Below are 23,027 nucleotides of genomic sequence, written 5' to 3' on the forward strand. Positions count from 1 at the left end.
GTCTGCTGGGAATGAGCAAGTCCTAAAAAAAGCAACATGCCAATTCTTCCCTCAAATACCCTGCTCCCCCCACCCACCCCCTATTCCAAACTATCCAGAGTCCTCCTGCCAATGTCTATACACTCTGTACGCTCAGGACTACCCCTGCAAATGTAAACAAGTTCTGCCAATACAGACCCCTTCCATGATTTAACCTGAACATTCACTTGGCATTTTCTAAGAACAGTGCACAATGCTATATAATCCAATACACGTGGCACAAAGTTCAAATAATTTCCCAAAACTCCTAGAGAATAAAGCGACAGGGTGTGAAAGCGCTTCATCTTCACTGTGACATTTATTTTTCAAATTCTCAGACGTTCAATTTAAAGATAAACTCCTATAAACATACCTAAAAGGTCACATAATAATCCCAATAAACATTATGAAGAGAGGAAAAAAAAAGCTGAAGACACACTTCTATGCAAATCTGTAGGCTGACAAAAGTTTTGTTTTTTTAGTATTATGGTACAAAATGCAATATGATTGAATGGGACAGCGATACAGGTAAGGTTCTCGGATTTCTCCAGCTCGTGTGAGCGAATTTCTGAGCATGGCCGCCACCCCTCCCCTCTCACTTGCAGCTGAGTGCATGAGTGATTGGCTGATTGAGTCCAGGAATGCCGTCCTCCCCCTCTTCCCTTATTGGCTGGCTGGTTGCCGGGGGGGGGGGGGGAGGTTACCTAGCGCATACGCATGTGCAGGCTGTGTTTGGGCCCGTCCACGCGCTCCAGCTTCTCGAAGTGCTTCCTGGCATTGCGGATATTGATGAGCGTGGCCGCAGAGGCTGGAGAGAGAAAGAGGGTGGGTGTGTGAGACTGGACAGCGCCATGTGGTGGTTTAACGGAAAAACCCAGCCGAAAACATTTTAAATCCGTGTTTCCAGGCGGCACAATGGGAAACGAAGTAAAAATTTAAAACTGTGACAGGGGTGCTGATCTGAGGACAGCCTAGCAACGGGACGGGATTGAAGCCACTTTCCTTGAGCTGCAGTTTCACTCTTGTGTCAATACACTGCACCTGATTTTGGAAAACTGATCTTCTCCCTTGTCTAATGAAAAGGGATGAGCTGTTGGAAACAGATACCACTTCAAGAGCTCCTGCACTTAATCTAGGAGGTCCAGCCACATTTCATGGGTGTCCTGTAAAGGTGGGACACTGTCCAAGTACTTCAAGGCTATGCTGTGATGTCTGGAGGGGAAATGGGAATTTTTAGAGTTGCATCAAAGAAATGCTTCTGTTACAGTGCGAAAACCCAAAACAGAGGCGCTCCTAACACACGGGGTACTTACGTATCGAGGGGTCCGACATGATGACCATCACGTAGGTGTTCGAGGTGAAGACGTCAATGAAAGCCGCAAAATTGGAATTGCGGACCTCCATGCTCTGGAAGGAGGCGGCCAGTTTGCTACGAAAAACAGACGACATGGATCAAACGAACGAAAGCACCACCGCGGCGCCGCGTGTCGGCCGAGACTGCCTTGTGCCTTTTTTTTTTCTGTTCCAGCTCTGATCCAGCTCGAGGGGGAGCGAGGAAGAGAAGGAGCAAACGGACGGAAGAGAGAGAGAGAGAGAGAGAGAGAGAGAGAGAGAGAGAGCACGACGCACACCGGCAGGGAGGAGAACTGTACCTGCAGCTCAGCTTGAACTGTTTAATGATGTTGCTGATCTTCTCGAACCTGTGGGCATCCCGCTGCTCCTTGCACTGGTAGTGCGAAATAACCTGAGGGACACGACACACTCAGGTCAGCCGGCTCCAGACCACAGAGCTTCCACAGAGTCTCCCCTCCGACAAGATTTAAAACACTCCGATTCAATTATAACAGGGTTATAAAATGGACCTAAACCAGCAGTAACTGGTTCACCGAAAAAGTCACTCCTCCTACTTTCCTTCTTTAAAGATGCCCTGGAGATATACGGATAAATACATTTTCCATAATTTTGCACAGAGACAGCTTTCACAAAAGCAGTCATGTTTTCGGTAACTTACCCCCTTCTTCCCGCTTGTAAAAAATGCTTTGGCTTTCAGAGGGACAAGTTTGTTACTCTTGGCTTGACGCAGCCACATGTTTATTTATGCTAGGTGCCGACTTCCAGCTGGGAGTGCCAAGCTCTAATCATGGATGTACGCGGAACATTCCCAAATTTATCACCCTCTGTATTAGGGCTAAACAAGTCCAGGTTCAAACTGACACAAGCATTCGGCAGATTTTTAAAGGTATCTGTAAAATGAGCGTTTCACTGCAGGCCTTCAGCCAGAAATTAAGACAGCCACGGCTTCCAGCACTCTCAAGACTTTCGAGAGCCAGTGTCTGAATTGCTCCGCTTTCTAAATGCAACTGAAAAGCTATACAAGGTGCGAATTTAACAGATGAGAATGAAAAACTCTCTATATTTTTCAACCGAGAACGAATTTGGTGACTTGGGTAGAGTTTATCTGGTGTGGATTTAAACTGCATAACAAACCAAAATCTTGGGATTAAATCGCTACATCTCGTACTTGGTTACCCGGTTATTGGTCATTTTCCTCCTTCCTACTTCTCTCTGCCATTCACATGCCCCTGACATCTTGCTGCACAGCCAGCATGGTGTAGCGGACATGCACTCTGTTCACAAGGTTTGAGGCCCCAGCTCTCACCAGGAAAGTGGCTCTTTCAAACAGCAGCACCTCATCAGCCTCTATGATCTGGGCGAAGTTGCGGAGGTTGGTCTCCAGCTGCTGCACGTTGGGGATCAGCTGGTACACAATACTGGACCAAGCCTGGACGGGACAGATCCGAGGACAGCGTTCAAACAGCAGCACCGGCAAGGACAACAACCCCAGTTCCCACACATACCTTGGAAAGAAATAGCTGAACCATTCTCTGGTAACATATGGCAATGATAACAACAGATGCAATTAAAAAAATCCCCTGATGTGCTTTCTAAGGCTTGGTTTACATCCTCTATATACATTCTTGCATTTCTTACAGTCTATTCTAGTGTCAAAAATGTCAAGAAAACGCAGGACTTGTTTGTTGGTTTTTACTAACCAAGATGGCCCATCTGTCAGAAACAAAGCCATCTAGGATGCAATAACTTGGCTGGCTGAGAATATGGTATGCGGAGAGTCTCAGCTTACAGTTTTTCCAGATCACTCATGTTTGGGATGCTGAACCAGGGTTCACACATGGCTCAACCAGTACAGACTCATTCTTGCAAATGTAATAACAGTTCCTTCCAATCCAAGAGCATTTGTCACCTGGAAGGATCACACAGTGTTAGTGTTTTATGTGTTGGAGATAACAAAATCGTGCACCAAGAGCTCCACTACACAGCACACACATCAGGTGTGTAGTAACAACTACAGTTCTCTTCAGTCAGCTGTGGGGCTCATTGGAGGTACAGTACATCTGTTTCTGATTGCAAACTTACGCACGTTTATACAGAAAAGGATATTGCTGTTGGTCGTGGAGGTGAGAATAACTGGATCAATTATTCTTACACCAGATGAATTAATGGGGAAGTGAGGTTTAGGTAGGCCATGTTATGCACTAGAAACTGATCCAGGATACAAAGGCTAAAATCCATAAACTTACAGAGCCATGGGACTTTTAAGGACCAAATAGTTAGGACCTCGATTTAATGCATGACCCAAAACAACATCTCCTACAACAGTGTCCCCTTTTACCATACTGGAGCACAGGATTGGACTTCTGGTCCACAGGGAAGGACTGCCACCTACTGGCCCACCAGTGCACTAACATCCATTACAGAAAAAACCTGGTGTTCCTTTGAGGTCTTCCATCCCAATACTAACGGTGATAATGTGGCTTTCAAGGTAAAGGAATGATATACTGATGCTGATTATCATACAGATGGACAGCCCCTGAACAAAGGTTGTTGTTGTAGTACTTAGGACTTTTTGACAGCATGGAATAACTGATAAACATGTCAACAAGCTGCATGTCAATAATAAGACAGTAACACGTCTGGCAGTGAACACGCATGAAACAAGCATGTTCACTCCTGCCACCTACTGGTAGCTCAAAACCATTTACAGCAGAAACAGTCTCACTTGGGGTTCTCCAAACCTTAGATTGATAGATAAGACTTTATTGATCCCAAAGGAACACTGATGAATTCCAGATGAATATCCAGATTCCAGGATATAAGAAATTACGCTACAAGGTGGTTACACTACTGCTGAATTACTAAGTGACAGAGATTTGTTAAAAGAAAATATGTTTTCTTTCATTTTAACATTGCCTCATGCTTAGAGAGGGGAGGCGGGGGTCAGGGGTTCAGTCTGACCACAGTCATTTACAGACATGAGCATGCTTAACCCATGTGGAAAACTCCATACTCATTTTAATTGTAAGTTTTAATCAAATGGCAACAATTATCTTACAAAGACAGCAACTACAGAAACAGAGAACACATACTTTTTGCACTTTCAGTTTTATACATTTATGAAAGCCAAACAGCCCTGTCTTCACCACCTCGACAAGACAAAAATAATGATTTTGTCCTACAGTCACCCTTGTGTTAAGCTCCAATACATCAGAAGACAAAAGTGCATACAAACCCAACAGGAGCCAGTGGTACAGAGACACAAGCACACATTCAAGCCCTCACCTTGTAGAGAGTTTCATCCCAGATAGAGGTCCTGAAACATGTGCACTCCAGGGGGCGTGACAGCCTCTTCAGGTCCTCTTCACGCTCCTTAAATATCTGAAGCCAGTCAGTGGGGGGGGGGGGGTGGATCATGAAGGAGAAAGTAAGGGGTTAAAAGCTGGACCCTTGTACCAGTGAGAGGCCCAGCTCTCCCACGCACTAAAAAAAAATAACCTTTGACTTCAGTTACACAACAGCTACACCACATTGTCTCCAGCATCTGCTCAGGCACTGAAGAACAATAAATCACCAGAATTAACAGGTTCACTGCATTACTGCACACAGTAGTATTATCTGTACTGCATGACTGAAGGGTTCCCCAGGGGTACGTACTGGCAAAGGGCTGGAAGTGGGGGAATGTGCAGTTTAAGCCATCTCTCATCTCTCATCTGTGCTCATCGCTTTGCTGGGGAACAGAGGAGTGAATGATTTATACCCAGCAGGCAGTAGTAAAGTAGTAATGATCTCAATAAAAACATTTAACCCCTTTGTAGAGGGGAAATGATCCACACCTGTTCATAGCTTTTAACAGCAGCTACAGTGGTGTGAAAAAGTGTTTGCCCCCTTCCTGATTTCTTATTTTTTTGCATGTTTGTCACACTGAAATGTTTCAGATCATCAAACAAATTGAAATATTAGACAAAGATAACACAAGTAAACACAAAATGCAGTTTTTAAATGAAGGTTTTTATTATTAAGGGAAAAAAAAATCCAAACCTACATGGCCCTGTGTGAAAAAGCGATTGCCCCCTAAACCTAATAACTGGTTGAGCCACCCTTAGTAGCAACAACTGCAATCAAGCGTTTGCGATAACTGGCAATGAGTCTTTTACAGTGCTGTGGAGGAATTTTGGCCCACTCATCTTTGCAGAATTGTTGTAATTCAGCCACATTGGAGGGTTTTCGAGCCTTAACCGCTTTTTTAAGGTCATGCCACAACATCTCAGTCGGATTCAGGTCAGGACTTTGACTAGGCCACTCCAAAGTCTTCATTTTGTTTTTCTTAAGCCATTCAGAGATGGACTTGCTGGTGTGTTTTGGATCATTGTCCTGCTGCAGAACCCAAGTGCGCTTCAGCTTGAGGTCACGAACAAATGGCCGGACATTCTCCTTCAGGATTTTTTGGTAGACAGCAGAATTCATGGTTCCATTTACCACAGCAAGTCTTCCAGGTCCTGAGGCAGCAAAACAGCCCCAGACCATCACACTACCACCACCATATTTTACTGTTGGTATGATGTTCCTTTTCTGAAATGCTGTGTTACTTTTACGCCAGATGTAATGGGACACACACCTTCCAAAAAGTTCAACTTTTGTCTCGTCAGTCCACAGAGTATTTTCCCAAAAGTCTTGGGGATCATCAAGATGTTTTCTAGCAAAACTGAGACGAGCCTTTATGTTCTTTTTGCTCAGCAGTGGTTTTCGTCTTGGAACTCTGCCATGCAGGCCATTTTTGCCCAGTCTCTTTCTTATGGTGGAGTCATGAACACTGACCTTAACTGAGGCAAGTGAAGCCTGCAGTTCTTTGGATGTTGTTGTGGGTTTTTTTCTGACCTCTTGGATGAGTCGTCGCTGCGCTCTTGGGGTAATTTTGCTCGGCCGGCCACTCCTGGGAAGGTTCACCACTATTCCATGGTTTCGCCATTTGTGGATAATGGCTCTCACTGTGGTTCGCTGGAGTCCCGAAGCTTTAGAAATGGCTTTATAGCCTTTTCCAGACTGATAAATCTCAATTACCCTGTTTCTCATTTGTTCCTGAATTTCTTTGGATCTCAGCATGATGTCTAGCTTTTGAGGATCTTTTGGTCTACTTCACTTTGTCAGGCAGGTCCTATTTAAGTGATTTCTTGATTGAGAACAGGTGTGGCAGTAATCAGGCCTGGGTGTGGCTAGAGAAATTGAACTCAGCTTTCCAAAGATGTGATAAACCACAGTTGATTTATGTTTTAACAGGGGGGGCAATCACTTTTTCACACAGGGCCATGTAGGTTTGGATTTTTTTTTTCCCTTAATAATAAAAACCTTCATTTAAAAACTGCATTTTGTGTTTACTTGTGTTATCTTTGTCTAAAATTTCAATTTGTTTGATGATCTGAAACATTTCAGTGTGACAAACATGCAAAAAAATAAGAAATCAGGAAGGGGGCAAACACTTTTTCACACCACTGTATCTCTGTTTTTTGTGCTTGACTGTAATTGAGGGACATATTAGTATTTGTAATTGAGCACAATTGTGACTATTTTTTTCCTTCTGATCTATTGGGAAGGTTGCCCAACTCTCAGCTAACATGCTTATTTCCTTGGCTAGGTCTCACTCACGAGAGGCACTCACATCTCAATGTCAAAGAAAGGTGGGAGACAAAATGAGCCCCAAAAGCTCCACTGCACTGAGAGCAAACACAGTGAAGCGAAAGAAGGCAGTAAGAAAGGCCTTCAGTCCCCATCGGTGGCATCAGGACCAGGCTGCCCAGCTCTGCTCACCAGATCTCGCTGGTCCTCCTGCACCAGGTCCATCTTGTGCACCAGGCAGAAGACCTTGGCGTCGGGCGAGTTCTGCAGAATGGCCTCCAGGCAGGACTGGTAGTAATGCATGTCCTTCTCCAGCTCCCGGCTCTCCACGTCAAACACGTAGATCAGCACCTCCACGTTGCGGAAGATGTTGTCACGCTGGCTCGTGAAGTAGTTCTCCATGAAAGTGTCCTGCCTGGGAGAGGAACAGAACAAATGGCATTTAAAACAAACACACTGACAGACATGCCCATTAGTTCCACTGCACTGGCATTCAAACCTGCATGACCAATGGCTTCACATGCTTGCACTCCACAGCAGTAAACACTAGCTTTGAGGACCTCTTTAACATAAAGCTCTTCTCTCAGGTCACCCCCATTCTTATTGCGCACACTCTGCCCTTCAATACATCGGCATGCGTCTGAGACAAGTAGGCTCCTTGTGGCTCACAGGCAATGCTGACTACTCTTGCTGTTATGCAATTCTAGACAGAGCCACATGAATTAAATAGCATTTAGCTTTCTGGGAAGAGTTAAATACATCATTCACTGTTTTGCTTAAGACTCTGTTACGCAACCAAGTGAAATCCAATGTTAACAGTGCAGGAGAGGGTGTGTGTGTGGGGGGGGGGGTGGCAAATACTTTTATTTTGGCATCAAAATGGCCTACATTTTAAATATAACCATTTATAGAGCCACATTTCTTTTAAACGCTCGTCCAGTTTTCCAAATAAATGGTTAGCACAGTACCTGATCAAGCACTGCCATTCGTATTCAAACAGAGTGAAGTGATGATGAGGGGTGTGTAAGTGTCTCAAAGGACAAGGGGTCAGAAATGACTCACGGGCACGATAATGTGGCTAACTCACCCTCCACAGTCCCACAGATTCAGCACAAGGTTACCCAGGAAGCGGACATGAGAGTGCTCCACATCAACTAAAATGCAAGAAAGAAACAGGTTTTAATTACCAAGTGCTCAAAAAGTTAATGACTTTGATAAATCTCTCTGTAGTTTCTTTTTGATCTTCCTTTTGAACTTCATGACCCACCTGAACTCACATTCCCCTGGTAGCCAGGACTAATACGAAACAGGGAGTACAAAGTGCTAACATATGGGTACACTCCCAACAGCACATGACTTCCTCAAAAACATCTGTAATCAAATTTGATTTTAAAAAAAACAGGTTGGGAGACTAATATTATGTAACAGCACAAGCCAGATCTGAGACTGAACTATTTGATGTCTGTACACTAACAATCAGATAAACAGGGGCAATAAAATATATTACAGAACAGCAGATGTAATCCTCACTTCATTATAAGGACTCTAATACCATCCTTTAGTTTGTTTTTATAGGGGTACAGGGACAACGGCCCATTTCTTGTTAGCACAGTGCTTACTGGTTGCTCCCAGCCTCCTGGTGTCCCTGGCGATGTAGTTGGCAAAGATAATCGATCTCATGCTGGTCTTCCCAGACCCGCTCTTTCCCATCAACAGCACCTGTGTGCAAAGGATTGCAGAGACAATGAGGGACAATGATTTCACAGCTCTACTGGACAATCTGAATCCGAAGCTCCAAATCACTGTATGGATCCTGGTACAAATTTTAGGTCTCTCTTTCCAGCTCAGCTTCCCCCCTCAATATTCAGGGTTCAACTTGAAACAAGTTAATTGCATTTCACTAGACAAGCTCTGCACTGCTATCATGTTTGTTAGTAGAATGAATGGCACCTATAGGATAGCTAAAGAAGGACTTAGTACAATAATAACAACAATGAGATTCTATATAGTGCATTTCATCCAGAAGCACTATAGGAGGGTACACTGAAGTGCAGCACCAGTTTTGTGCCAGCAGACCTAATACACAGAAGACTCACCAGCTGAATACAGAGGGACCTTTAGGGGTGTCAAATTGTGCAAGAACATTGTGGGGTTAAGACCCCAGCTCATAGGAACAGTGCCCTGGGATCCTTTAAGATCTCTGCAGCAACTGTTCAATATCAGGCTATTTCTCAATGGAGATAGATGTCCTTACGACGTACTGTGCTTTTAGCAGAACCAGAGACACCTGAACCTTTGGTTTTAATGCCGGTGGTGATGTGGTGTGCAGGACTGGTAATTTTGGAATAACAGTTGCAGACTATAGATGCTTCCCGCTCCCCCTGTGGAGAAAGTGCCGGCGACAGTCTTCCACCCCTGCCTACCTTTTTCTTCATGGCTGTGCTCGACATGGCCTCGTCGGCCAGACTTCCACTGAACCTGCGGCGCCCCGCGTCCCCAAAGCGCACCCTGGTCTCTTGCTACCAGGCGACTGCTTCCCTGAGGTTCGGCTAAGAAAAGAGCAGGGAAAGACGAGAATGAAGAGAAAGATGGAGCTTGCGCACGTGTGATGGGGAATTCAAGGCGACGCAACTGAACTATCAAAGTCCAGAGATGCCCTGCAGAACATAGTTTTCAGCTGGAGCTACACAGTGCACTGGACAGAGGGGAATGCAGGAAACGCAATACTAACCTGCAGCTTATGGAAGGTTAGCACTTACACGCAATCCACAGGCCTGTCTATGACCTCATTCTGGCATAAGATCTGCAAGAGACAGCCCCATGAATTTAGCTTCCCAGAATGCTTTCACAGGGATAGACCGTGCACCGCGTACACAGAGTCAATGAACTGTGGTACCCCATCCACCATTACACTGCACACTTACAAAGAACTGGGGTATCATCTCTGGCAAAAAAAAATACTGACCTCTTCTGGCAGATGCACATGCGCACTGGGTGGGCAGATGTCCTGACTCACAAAACCCCTATGTAAAGTTCAGCGCTCGGGTCTCTCTGACAGATCAATCCGTTTTTATCGTCCGGTGATCACAACCGCGCTCCACAACAAAGCTGACTGATCATGTGCTGATGACTACGACTGTAGTGTAGTGGCTTATTCAAAGCTCCAGGGGGCGTCTGATTACAAAAGTTAAGCCTGTATAGCCTATAAATAGAATTTAATTTTACACTTCTTGCCACTGAGCTACCTTCACTGTAAACATCTAGAATATGACTACACACTGGCGGTAATACTCAAAGAGAGCATCAGTTTTCATCTGCAAGACGAAAAGCTCTATTATGTAACTTTGAACTGACCGACGGAATTACACAAATAACCCACAGATTTACAGGAATAGACCGTACCAGCAGCTGTGTGTTAACTGGTGGGTCCCGTGAGGACGACGTGATCGAAACTTCAACTGGAAAAACAAGCGCTTTGTCACGCAAGACACTGGCAAATTGATACGGGCGTGCTTGAACCACTACGAATTTCAGTGTATGTATAGAGAACCCAGTATAAAACAACTCTGTAAGTGCGTCCTAACTATAAGACCGGTAAGTAATAAGAAATCATTTACGAAAGTCAAAATACAGTGAGTGACCAGCACTGTCTCACGGTAACAGAGCAACAACAAGCCTCTTGTAGCTCTTCCGAAGATATCGTATCAAAGCCGTACTTAGAATTATTTAAAAAAAAAACAGACAACTCCTTCATAAAAAAAAAGGATTGAATCATACAAGACTCGCTTACTCCGTTTATTTAAGTCTTCGAGTGTCCCATTTCTTTAAGCTTTTGTATCCGCAATGCTCCGTCAGGCCCAAAACAGGAATCTCTCCGCTCGCTCACGTGACGCCCCAGAGACCACCCCCATCACGTGAGAAAGACAGGAAGTGGATTTCAACAGACAGCAGGAGACGCATGCGTAAATGCCTTAGTCCGTTCATTACAAAATTACCCCCCAAATTCCCTTTTTGAGCGTTACAACTGATATCTCCTGTAAGTCTTCACCTTTGGACTGTAGCTCACTTCACACCGAAAGATATGTTTCTCTGTGAAGGTCTAACCATCTTATCTTGATGGCAGGGGAATTTTATTCATGTAATATCTATTAAATGATTAATCCCTAACTTACCTGGTAAAAAACATGTCCCTATTGAAACCTATTATGTCTGGGATATAGTGAATGAGTATTTTTTCATGCAGCACTGCTCGATAATATTTACCTCTGTACTCTGTGTTTTGTGAGTAATTGGGACTCCATACAGTTTCACTCCTCACTTGGCAGTTGTACATATAGACACGTTTGTGAGGCATAAATACGTTATGTAGAAGATATCGCTTCTGAAACTGGAGAGACTGCAAACTTTGTTAATTGGAGGCCTTTCCCTTGTTAAAGAGCAAAGAAGGGTGGCATCCCTCTACGAAAAACCAACCTTTTCCTTCAGCTTTCTCTCCCTTGTGCCAGCTGGCTCGATGACAATTTCTCTAGAGCCCCTTCGTCAGCTGCCCTTTCTGACGGCTCCTGCTAAACATAACACAACACATGACCTCCCCCCATTTGGAAACACTGCTGATTATGATGCACCAGACTATGTGGCAAGGATAGAACCGCTGTTTAAAGCTGTTTGTGAGTGACTAGCATCCCATTTTATTTCTGTTATTAAAAGTTGTCATTATTATTGTAATCATCTCACGACACTGAGTGACGTCCTCTGTTCTTTGCTGAGGCTGGAGGCCAGAGGCCAGGTTAGTCTATCAGCAGTATTCTGCCTGTTGCCCAGGACCCAGGACTCTTTCAGCAGAGCACTGGTTTGATCGTGCACGTTTTCGGCTTAACATTCCTTTTATCTGGAGAACGATCTCACCCCAGGAGAAATGAGCCATTTTTCTCATTTAATGACCTTGAAACTGCCCCCCTCCAAACAACATCAACACACTGCTCTCCTATCTCCAGGCTATTAACAGGTGGCTGAAATAATGCAGAGAATTCTGAGAAGGGCAGCCTGGGTCCTCTTTAATCTCTCGTTGCTATGGCACTGTGGCTATGCCTCAGCATTAACAAACTTTTTAGTTTTTTTAGGGCAAGGCAACATTTTTAATTGATGCCTAATGTTTAGCATCGTCAAAGTCTATTTTGATAACAAAGCAGTAAAATTAGGCTATTTTAGGGTACATCCAAAAAGCAGTAAATGTGATATTGGTTTTATTTCCAGTATGGTGCCCAGCAATGCACAGCCCTACAATGTTGCTTTGTTGCGTGGGATTGGGTGTTCAGGGGCAGGATCAGCACTGTGGACGCACGGGCCCTGTGCTCTTTCTTGCTACACAAACTCATGGTGTTGCGGCACAGCGATGGCCGATTCCAGAGGATGGAAAAACAACGTCAGCCCCGAGAGTTATAAATCACCGCCAAGTCCCTCTGACGCATCTCAAACACAGCTAAATCACCCGGACGTGCCCCCTCGCGGCCCGACGAGCACGACCCTGTGGCTTCATTATCTTAACGTTGTGTGATTTCTTCCGCCCCGCGCAGATAGAACCCCGCCCCTGCGATGTCGAGCAGCCCAGCCAAAGACGCTGTGATCAAACAATGCCTCCTGCCACTCGGCTGCAAACTGCCCTGCAATTAAATGGAAGGGAACTGATGACAAAATAAAACACTAACAGCCTGGTCTACTCTTGGCCGGAGGCCAGCCAAATTAAACTGGGTTGATTCAGAGATGATGCTAGGGCAACCACCTATCAAGCACAAAACGGAGCACGCAAAAACACATTTCTATCTGATCTCTTGAAATTAGGCAGTATGCAAGGTCCAACATGGGTGATCTTTAAAGAAGACTGGAAGCATTCTGGAAGTCTGACTCTGTACATTGTGCGTTTTTTTTTTTCCTCGGGGGATTAGGACTCCTCTTGGCGTGGACCCTTTCTAAGAACATGGACTTTGAAAGAAATGGTGAAACAAGGAGACCACTGCTGAAAAAATAGTCAAGCAGGGTATGGCTGCCTTGTAAAAAAAATGTTGGAATTGGAAAGAGCGGTTCAGGATCACCCTGCATTTTATTGCTCATAAAAGTCCAAATCAATCGCCTTGCAAAACATTTATGAACAACAAATTGTAACAAAATGCTACCTTATCCCCCTCCTCAGCTTGTGGAGATGCCCGAAGCCCTGCTGAGGGAGGCTGGCGCTGCCTGAACTCGTACTGACAGCAGGCGTGTTAATTCTCTGCTGCTCTCCAGGAAGAGCGCGCAGACGGGCGCCGTGCTCTGGAGGACAGGCTCTTGGGGAGACAGGACGTGCCCAAGGAGTGTGCTGAGCTCATCAGGGAGAATATTCCTGCTCCTCAGGCCTCCGGCCACGTCACCTGGGTCATTTGAAGGGAAACAGGCTGGTTCTGGCACTGACAATGTTAGAGCGAGACAGCTTGTAGCGAACAGGCTTGTGCCTGTCATATTGGAAGAGGCTATCGGTGACCTTCGTTGATTGATTTCGCGCCATCCTACTGCTCCTTTGTCAGGGAATTTATTCTAACGGATCTTACTGCCCTTAATTGTCTCTTTGAACCTTCTGCCTTGACTTGGAAGACAGCAAGTCACGTTAAAACCAGCACGATGGCCCGTCAGTGTCCTGTGGGGAACACCAGCTGAAGACAGCCAGGCAGGCAACAGGACCGGAGCTTTCTTGTTCTGGCAGGTAGATGTTGGGGGTCTCCACCTCTTATTCCCTCCCGTTGGAGAATATTCCACCTCTGCTCCACTGGAATGGTAAAGCCGGGTGTGTTAAAAAAGGACGGTTCTGTGCTCAGCATCCAACAGGGTGAAAGCCAGGGAACATCCAGATCCGTTGCTTGGAATTGTGTGACACACAGACACAGGGAGAATTTCATCTGCATCCCCTGGGACACGTGAAAGGAAATTTACAACTCCCCCCACCTCATGGCACAGACCTGCATTTGGCTCAGTGCACTCTGAGAGTCCCCTTATTGCAGGTCTTTGCAGAGATAAGGTTTCATAAAGCTGTCTGAGACATTAAGGTGCAGTTCCATCTGTTCTTGCTCATCCTTCTGCATCGGCAAGCAGCAAAGGGAAACTCAGGGAGCACCGTAAACCTTCGGGGGGAATCGGATAAGATATTATGAGAGAGGATATCTTTTCCCATAAAGATAAAATGTGTGGATTGTGGACTATCGGGATTTTGGCTGCTGACATCTTCCGGACAAAGAGTGCAGAGTGAACATGAATCTCCTCTTGTGGAGCCTTTGGATGTGATGGAGCAGTGATTGTTTCTTCAATCGTCTTTATGACTCGAGGCAGTGGGAGTGATCATCACACTGTCCTGTCGGCAGCCCATGGGCTAGCTGTCTGTGTCTGACTCTTATTGTCTTATTGTCTGGCTCCTGTTTTTGATCTTCAGGAGGATTTGGCCAGAGAGGTGGGAGGGGGTGCAAGTGAGCGGAGCATGAACACAAAGGCATTTTTCTCTCGTTAAAAGCTGTGAAACTCTACGCTACAAGAGAGGGTACCACCCTGACAAGGGATGTCCTGCCCACGGGTAAATGTACCACTTCGAAGGATATGCCTTCCCCCAGCAGCCAGTGAAAACATCATGGTGATGCGCATCTGACGGCAGATTCACGGCAAGCACCATAAGCGAACCTGTGCTCACGTTGATATTTAATGAGTGGTCCGCAAGAGCACAGCCGTTCAACCACTCCTGCTGTCACTGGATGTGCGCCAACTGAGCTTCAGCGCAGCTCTGGCTTCTGACCTCTGGCCTCTGCTATAACGACAGAAGCCACGCTAAGACTCGAAAGATTTGCTCCTAGAGAGTGGTGCCTTTGTTCCTTTGCATTGTCTGTAACCCTGGTCCATGGAACAGCCAAGACTGCAGGGACATCCTGTGCTACTCTGAGCTAAGCAGCACCTACCCAGCCTTCCATGGATGTTGTCTGGAACCTCAGCCTTCCTTTCAATGAGACGGACGACTCCGCTGAATCACTGCTCGGCCCCGTGTCCCTGTTCGAGCCGCACACGCTCGTGCCGGTCACGGCAGTCTGCGTAGTGCTCTTCCTGCTGGGGGTGGGCGGTAACGTAGCCACCCTCTTGGTTTTTTGGAGCTTCCGGGAGATGCGCACCACCACCAACCTTTACCTGTCCAGCATGGCCCTCTCCGACATTCTCATCTTTGCTGGGCTCCCCTTTGACCTCTACCGCCTGTGGAGGTACCGCCCCTTCCCGTTCGGGGACTTCCTGTGCCGCTTCCAGTTCTACCTGAGCGAGACCTGCACGTACGCCACCATCCTGCACATCACGGCCCTCAGCGTGGAGCGCTACCTGGCCATCTGCTTCCCCCTGCACGCCAAGACCCTGGTCACCAAGGACCGAGTCCAGCTGGTCATCGGGGCGCTCTGGGCCGTTTCCATGGCCACGGCGGGGCCCGTGTTCTTCCTGTTTCACACGGAGGGCCAGGAGTGCCGGCAGACCGAAGAGGCGGTGACCTCCGGGCTCCTGCACACCCTGACCTGGGTCTCCACACTGTACTTCTTCCTGCCGCTGGCCTGCCTCTCCCTGCTGTACGGCCTGATCGTCAGGAAGCTGTGGAGGTCCCGCGGGCAGGTCCGCGGCCCCCACGCCCGCGGCCGGGAGAGGTCCCACCGGCAGACCATCAGGATTCTGGGTAAGAACTAGCAGGGGCAGAGAGCGGAAGAGGGGGGAGGGGCGCTTGGGTTTCTGGCGCGGAGCAAAGTTACACTTACGGGCTGGGACTGGGAGCCAGCTGTGAAGGTCCTGAATAAGGGAAAACCATTGTTCGATTCCTCAGCCCAGTGAAGCACGGTCTCTAGGCATGCTTCTGATCAAGCTCATAAAGAGTGACCAAATATTACAGTGGCTCTGTGTTTGGTCAAATTTACTAACACGCCTTTAAATCGTGAGCTGGCCACTGTGCAGCCCTTTCTCCTCCTCGAGTTCTTGACTGAACAAACACACATCGTCTATCCTCTTGGTTTTGTCTCGGTGAGCCCTTGTGTTGAGGGCACGTTGCCTTTAATGAAGCACATTGTCCATCTCGCTGCCACTGTATCTTAATCCGATTGAAAACATAAGCTGTATTGCAACAGGCCTGCTTTTATTTAACCTGCACTAGAGCCACGCTGTGATATTGCCTGTTTTTTTTATTGAGTTGGACAAAAGATCACGCAGACCTAATAGAAAAAACATTTTATATACTGCGGTAGCATCAACGAGATGATTGTGTAAGACAACACAGTTATAAACCCAAGGCACTTAACAGGTGCTGTAAAAGCTAGGCACCAGAAAGGACAAATTAAAATCATTTACCACCATTAATCGTACCAGCTTGGAGACTGCTCTTGAATTTGTGGTTCCATTTTTCTGGCTGTAGGTTCATTGATGGTGTGTGTGCTGGAATCATGTGTCTCTCTTTAGTTAGTGTTTCTCAGCTCTCATCTGTATTGGAAAAAGTTATTTTTTTACAATTTTGTAGTTCGAGGTATAATTAATTTAAACTGGCAAGAGTAACTGTAACAGATTAAGCATAAGAGCCACGATTTACAGGTTTGCATGGAAACCCAGCCTGCAGTTAAATACAAATGACTGTTCACTTCTATTGCTCAGTGACGTGTGGTTTCCAGGCTGCTACTCAAATGGGGACAATTCGCTGATAAACCACGTAAATTGTGGCCAGATAGCGGCTCTGTGTCTTGTTTATGTCAAATAAAGCAGAAGTGTTTAAAAGAGGGATCTGGGGTGGGCAGAACTGCTGCAGTGGGGCAACTGGTTCCCTCTCTCTGTAGGTGTGGCAGCTGTCCTGAACGGCTCTCTCTGTCCCCTCCAGTCTTGGCGGTGCTGTCCTTCGCTCTGTGCTGGCTGCCGTTCTACGTGGGCCGGATCTTCTTCTCCAGCGTGGCGTGGGCGACGTGGGCGGGGCAGGAGGTGGAGTCTCTGTACGCCGCCTCCCAGAGCTTCAACCTGGCCGCCATGCTGCTCTTCTACCTCAGCGCCTGCGTCAACCCCGTGCTCTACAACCTGCTGTCGGCGCGCTACCGCGCCGCGCTGCGCCGCCTGCTGCGGCCGGCGGGCCGCGCCCCCGCCGCGCGCGCCCGCGGCTGCAGCCGGAGCAGCCGCGTCACCCCCCCCGGCGACACGGACGCCAGCACGTGTGTGTGATGGGGCAGGGAGTGGGGCTACAGAGCAGCCGGACATTTCGGCACTCCACAGCGAATCCGGCTCGTTCTTGCAGTGCAGTAAAAATGCTTCAGTGGAGATCAAGCGGCAGACATACTCTGCACAAGCTCGGTGCCCCCCCCCCCTACAGCGACCGTTTCAGTTCAAAAGTATGTAACTCGAACAGCAAAAAAGTACAGGCTCCCACGCAGGAAATCCTTCTGGGAGCCAGACTGCAAGCAGAGTAAGAACACAGCAATGTTGCAGGATACAGGTCCAGTCTGCTCAGTGAGCTGGCCAAGTAAGGCAGACAAGGCCAGTCTGAGACGCGCCGGCCACGCCTTTTAAAACACCTGTCTGTGCAGTGTTGGTTTGTTGGGAAGACCTTTATTAAAGAACCTCTGAATAGGGCTGGAGGTGAAAGTGAAAAACCAACACAGCACTTGAGGGACAGATGCTTTGTAAATGACAATCACCCACCACCAATGCAGTGTCTGGATAACCGCGATGAGAGATGCAGTCAACGCAAAAAATTGATTGTACCTTAATTAGCTTCTTTCATTTTCTGTCCTAACCGATTTTGTGAAATAATGCTAGAGAAAGAAGGGAACAATTCAAATGTATAAGGACTGTACTTTATTTGCCATATTAAATATATTATCTATGATAGTTACAATTTAGTGTTACATAATGCATGGTAGTTTAACACAACTTTATGAAATACCTCAAGAAATACTCAAACATACAAACAAGAAACACAGCCTTTATGACAATGCTGATACAGAGCAATGTTTTTGGAATGTATGACACATATTGAGAAATGCCATCCAAGTGCTACTTCAAAAACTATGGACTGCTACAAAGGAGGAGTTTGTAAAGCGCAGAACAGAAAAAGGCCATTTCTGACGGTCCCACGGCTGGGCCAGACAACGCCATGGCAACACTTGGACATCAAAATTGACCCTCACTAACTCCCCTCCTCTCTAGATCAATTAAAATTGGCAATAACTACTTAAGGAGTTTGCTCAAAGCATTCATCTCCATGATCTTAACCTGTTGAGAATGGGCATGGATCCTGTCGCCAGGCAACCGTCGCCAGGCGACTGTCACCAGGATTCCACAAGCAGAGGTACCAATGGGGTGGGATTAGTTGGCCAGGGTGCTCTCGGCTTCCAGCGGCCCCTGCAACTTTGCTAGCCTGCTGCGACATCAGCATCAGCGAATTCTCTTCCACCAGTCGGGGCTGAGACACCTGTGTGTCGCCGCAGAGATTGTAAACGTGCCAGATGGTAAACAGCCCAATGGGTGGTGGTGATGGGGGGGGGAGATGTACACAAGAAAAGAAAAAACAGAAGTCGACCAGCTCTGCAGGGCGACTTTTCAGTGGTCGCCATGGTTTCAGCTCAGGGCACAGCGGGGATAGAAACAAGGCAGATTAAGGCATGACCGGCCCTGTTTGTCAGAGCATTAACTCCGGCTTCTATATTTAACAACTCCGGGGACTGTGGACTAGGCGGAATACTGGCCTTACTCTATGAAGTAAAAGAGCAAGCAGGTCGCAGGTTGCGGTCCGACCCGCTGGAGCTACGCTAGGCTGTATGACCCGCGGCTTTGTCTGGAAGCTCTGGATGATGACAGCTCAACACTACTCGGTACCAGGAACCAGCCATGAGGAGTCTTCACTGTGCTACTAGGAAACCTAGTCACCTAAACCTTTAGGATGCTAACAAAAAAAAAAATCATTAAACAGGCACTGCGTCCATGTTCCTCACGGGTCTGAATTTTACATCTTGTGAAATCTAGAAAAAACACCAGGTAACTGAAATATTAATTAGCAGCTTCGGGTAACCTGGCACCAAACTCTCTGATCTTGCGTGTCGTGAAGTAAAGAATGATCCCAGGCTGTGGGACCCCCCCCCCCCACCACCACTGTGACAGCTACACGTCAAATAAAAGCTATTTCCACAGAAAGTGGGGTATCAGTCATCACTGCAATCCTGCGGAAAAGAGCCACACCATCACCATCAGAAGAAAACCCTCTTCTGAGCAAAGGATGGGAGTCCACAATCCAGTCCTCCCTTGCAGGGCTCTGTTTCCAGCAGTCTGAATGCTGTGAGCTGTGCACTGTCTTTAGCTTCATGCCCAGCTGGGCACCCTACAGGAGACCCTATATATTTTTTTGCCCTGTTGTTGGACCCCTGATTAATTGTGCAAAGAGAGTCCGACCATTCTCCAGTGTGCTTCCAGTGTGATGTATCCAAGCTGTGTATGTGTGTGTGTGCTCATGCTTAAAGATGCTGGTGGTTAAGTAAAAGCAGGTTTCTGGATGTTCGCATGTGAATGAGTGATTCTGTATTGTGTGTGCACATTCAATAGGTATGCCCCTGTAATAGTAAAACAAAAAAGAAAACAGTCTTGACACATAAAATACAACAAGAAGACACTACCGGATAAACATCTTTGGAATGAGTGTTTGCTCCTAACATCCAGCTTGTCTACTGCTAAACTGAGGAGCCAAATTTTATACTAGTTGTCTGATTAAGGCAGATGCACAGAACGGGGACTTGTAAACAGTGTAGAAATGCCATAAAGATCAGGTTGTTGCACAAAACAGGTTTTTACTCTGTGGCTAGCTTACTATGCTTGCATACGCTCTTAATCAGCATGATAATACAGCTAAAGATTACAGCGTTACTGTCAAACCTGCAAACAAACTTAAGATATACTTAAAATATATTTTTTGAAAGTGACAATATAAAAACTTAACTAGGGGAATTCAATGCGATTGCTCTCACCGAGGAGAGTCATTTTTAAATCCCAAAACGGTCAAGTGATTGGCATGTCGCACACTCGGCTCTCTCCCCCTCTCTCTTCATCGAGATTGAAAGTCAATGCTCCAGTTACGACAGTACAGTCCCAGACATACCTTGTCTTAAGTTAGCGCTTTGTCTAAGACTACTTTAGGCTTAGGCAGTTGCCAGACTCTAACTGGTGTGAGGGAAGCGATCCCTTAAAAAGTTGCAAACTACATCTGAAGACGGAGCGTCAGCCCAGAAATAATGTTTACTTGGATGGTAATCTATTATTTCTGCAATTACATCACTCTAAAACCAGGTACAATCAGTGAGAGTTCAATTAAATTAAAAAAAATATCTATGCTAAGTAGTACTCTCTCACTTAAGATCTAAGCCCAAATAACACCCATTGAGTCAGTGGCAGAACAGATTTAGGATGTTGAGCAGACTTTGGCTTAAATGTTTCCAAGTGGTGTTTTTTCCAGTCCTGTCAGGTTTATAAACACTGGGATTACTCAACACTGTGCTCTTAATTGAGAGCAGCCGAGCACTAAAATGTACCCTCGGTTTGTTTCAGAAAGTAGTCTTTTTAAGAACAAAGTGCTGGCAGGCGTTCTCCGAGAGGTGAATTAATGTAAGCATGGAACTATAAATACTGCCGTTTTAGCTTCTTGTGTAAAAAGCTAGACCATTTAGATATTTATGAAAATGCTTTACACAGAAAAGGTTTGTTTTTTTAAAAAATTGAAGAGAACTTTAATTAAACAGTTTGGGTCTTTTTCCTCAAAGTGGCAGTACCCAATTTAAGATTATAATTAGAATTAGAAGCCTGCCAATTGTACTTTTCAATTCAACTCAGTGGAACAAAAAGACTTGTGCAAAACAAAATGTAAAAATGTTTCTGAAATATATCCGATTTTTTTTTTGCTGAGGTCTTCCTTCAAGGATATTTATGTTGCTGATTTTGATCAGTTATTAAGAGAGTACACCCGCTCTGGGTGATGTGGTATGTCTTGAATGTGGTCTTCCCAGCACTGGAATAGGAATAGGAAAAAAAATGATGTAGCATTTGTGGAGTGTGAAGAAAAAGAGTGGAACCTAATACAATGTTTCAGTCTCTATCGTCTTCTTCACAATGGTTCTGAAGCTCCTGATATATTCTACAGCAAAGATCCAAGACCCACAGTCCCATGTTTTCAGGTTTTCTTAAATCCTCGGTCGCCTGGAACTTAAGAGGCAAGAAACTCAAACAGCCTCAACATGCTGTGGGGCATGCGTTCAAGTCTGACCTGGCGCACTGTCTGTGTGGAGACTGCACGTACTCCCATATACACCAGTTTCCTCCCACAGGCCGATGGCTTGCTATGCAGTAACATGCTATGTTACTTCTTGTCGCTAAATGGCCTGGTGTATGTGTGTGTGCAGCAGACTGGCTGGTGCCTGAGCCAGAGACCTGTGGCCCGCGCTGGCTCAGGTTAGGACCTGCCTCACGACACCCCTCCGAGGACTCACCAGATCTGAAAGGTGATGGATGGATCAAGGTCTTTAAATACTATTCAAGCCTTGTTTGCCTTGTTAAAACACAACATTATTCCATCCATTCATTCATTTTCTAATCTCTTCATCCTATTCGGGGGATGGGGAGTAGAAGCCACACACATGCACACTCCCACCAGGGCCAACTTCCAACTTTCCCAGATTCCTCTTAACCTACCAGTATGTCTTTGGACTGCAGTAGGAAACTGGGGCACATTGCTTGGGGAGAACATGCAAACTCCACACAGACAGCTCTCCCACAGCATCCCAGCTCTGGAATTGAACCCAGGGCTACAACGCTGCAAGGCAGCCATGCGGTCTACTGTGCTACCCTTACACTATTCTACGTCAAATGAAAGATTAGATTTAACTAAAACTTGTCCCAGGTATAATGTTTTCTTCCACATGCTTTTCAACTGAGGAATTACAGACAGGACATGGTCATGCTGTGGGCAGCTCTCACTCAGGAGAATGTGTGTGGAGATTACCCTGGTAATTTAAGAAACGCTCGTGATGAAACACATTTATCTGCAACTGGGGCTCTGCCTGGTACATGGTACAGCACAATTTGTAATGTGTTCATGTACACTTCGCCCACCAGAGAACACTGCTCAGGGGAAACGGACACAAGGAACAATCGTAAAATATTAAAATTTCCGTATCAGTCTGTATACATACAAATGTACGGATAAATGAATACTTAAAAAGATAAAAACATCAGAAAACAAACTTTAGGTTGCTCAGTTTGAGCCAAATAGTGAAACATTTTTAACAAATGCATTTTGATATATTCTGCATATGTATATATATAAATATATATATACATGCTGGGTATAGCAAAACAAATGTGAAGAAAAAACCTTGTCTCTTAATGACAGTTAAGATGCTCATTTTCTTTCAGATATGCACGTAGAGAACATTCTGTGCTCAAGAGAGTGTCTCAGCCAAGTAACTCCTGATTTCTGGGAGTCTGTTTGTAGCTTCTGGGTTACTGGGTTGCTGAAAACAAGCACGTACTGTAAAGCGACAGAGAGCACCTACTCCACCCCAGTCCTGGTAGGGGAGATAAGTCTTCTCTGAGAATCTATAAAACTTTGGCACCTTCTCCCTTATTTATATTTGTAATTAATTTATACACATATATAAATAATATATACTGTATATGCACGAATAAAAAAGGTGGGAGATTCACAGACCCTGTGTCAGAGCACACAGAATATAAAGCTTTTCAATGTGGAATGCTTTTCCCTCCACTTTATAAAAGTCAAATACGCACAGGCTCACACCCCACCCACGCGCAGATACCTTCCAGATCGTTTGACAGTACACTTTTAGGCGGTCACCCCAAGGCTGGGGGCTCCCCCTAGAGCCAGAATCTCACACTGACCCCTCCAGCCTCCCCCCCCCCCCACCGTTGTGTGTTTAAGGCAGCTGGCCCCACCTCCCAGAGCACACAGTTTTTAATCGGTCTTGGACAGGAGGGAAAAG

The 23,027-nt window shown here is 46.0% G+C and overlaps 2 protein-coding genes across 4 annotated transcripts; one reads left to right on the forward strand and one right to left on the reverse strand.

Annotated features, from left to right (window-relative positions):
* Positions 1-318: 318 nt before the first annotated feature.
* rraga (Ras-related GTP binding A) lies at positions 319-10,954 on the reverse strand. Of its 3 annotated transcripts, none has more exons than XM_088924583.1 (11): positions 10,775-10,954; positions 9,716-9,787; positions 9,408-9,533; positions 8,604-8,703; positions 8,072-8,138; positions 7,177-7,399; positions 4,657-4,752; positions 2,678-2,800; positions 1,671-1,762; positions 1,332-1,447; positions 319-826 (listed from the first exon to the last, which is right to left on the reverse strand). In XM_088924583.1, exons 3-11 carry the CDS (start codon positions 9,432-9,434, stop codon positions 723-725), a joined length of 948 nt encoding a protein of 315 aa, XP_088780709.1. In that variant the 5' UTR covers positions 9,435-9,533; positions 9,716-9,787; positions 10,775-10,954; the 3' UTR covers positions 319-722. The 3 variants fall into 3 exon arrangements, with proteins under 3 accessions (XP_088780709.1, XP_088780711.1, XP_088780710.1); XM_088924585.1 differs by lacking the exon at positions 10,775-10,954 and adding an exon at positions 9,950-10,023; XM_088924584.1 differs by lacking the exon at positions 9,716-9,787 and having other exon boundaries at positions 10,775-10,895.
* A 4,007-nt stretch (positions 10,955-14,961) lies between these two features.
* LOC148828747 (growth hormone secretagogue receptor type 1-like) lies at positions 14,962-17,211 on the forward strand. The gene is made up of 2 exons (XM_088926052.1): positions 14,962-15,700; positions 16,880-17,211. The coding sequence occupies exons 1-2, from the start codon at positions 14,962-14,964 to the stop codon at positions 17,209-17,211; spliced, it is 1,071 nt and encodes a 356-aa protein (XP_088782178.1).
* Positions 17,212-23,027: the final 5,816 nt, after the last annotated feature.

The sequence above is a fragment of the Atractosteus spatula genome, chromosome 9 (genome assembly GCF_055471065.1).
Source record: "Atractosteus spatula isolate fAtrSpa1 chromosome 9, fAtrSpa1.hap1, whole genome shotgun sequence".
Taxonomy (NCBI): Eukaryota; Metazoa; Chordata; class Actinopteri; order Semionotiformes; family Lepisosteidae; genus Atractosteus; species Atractosteus spatula.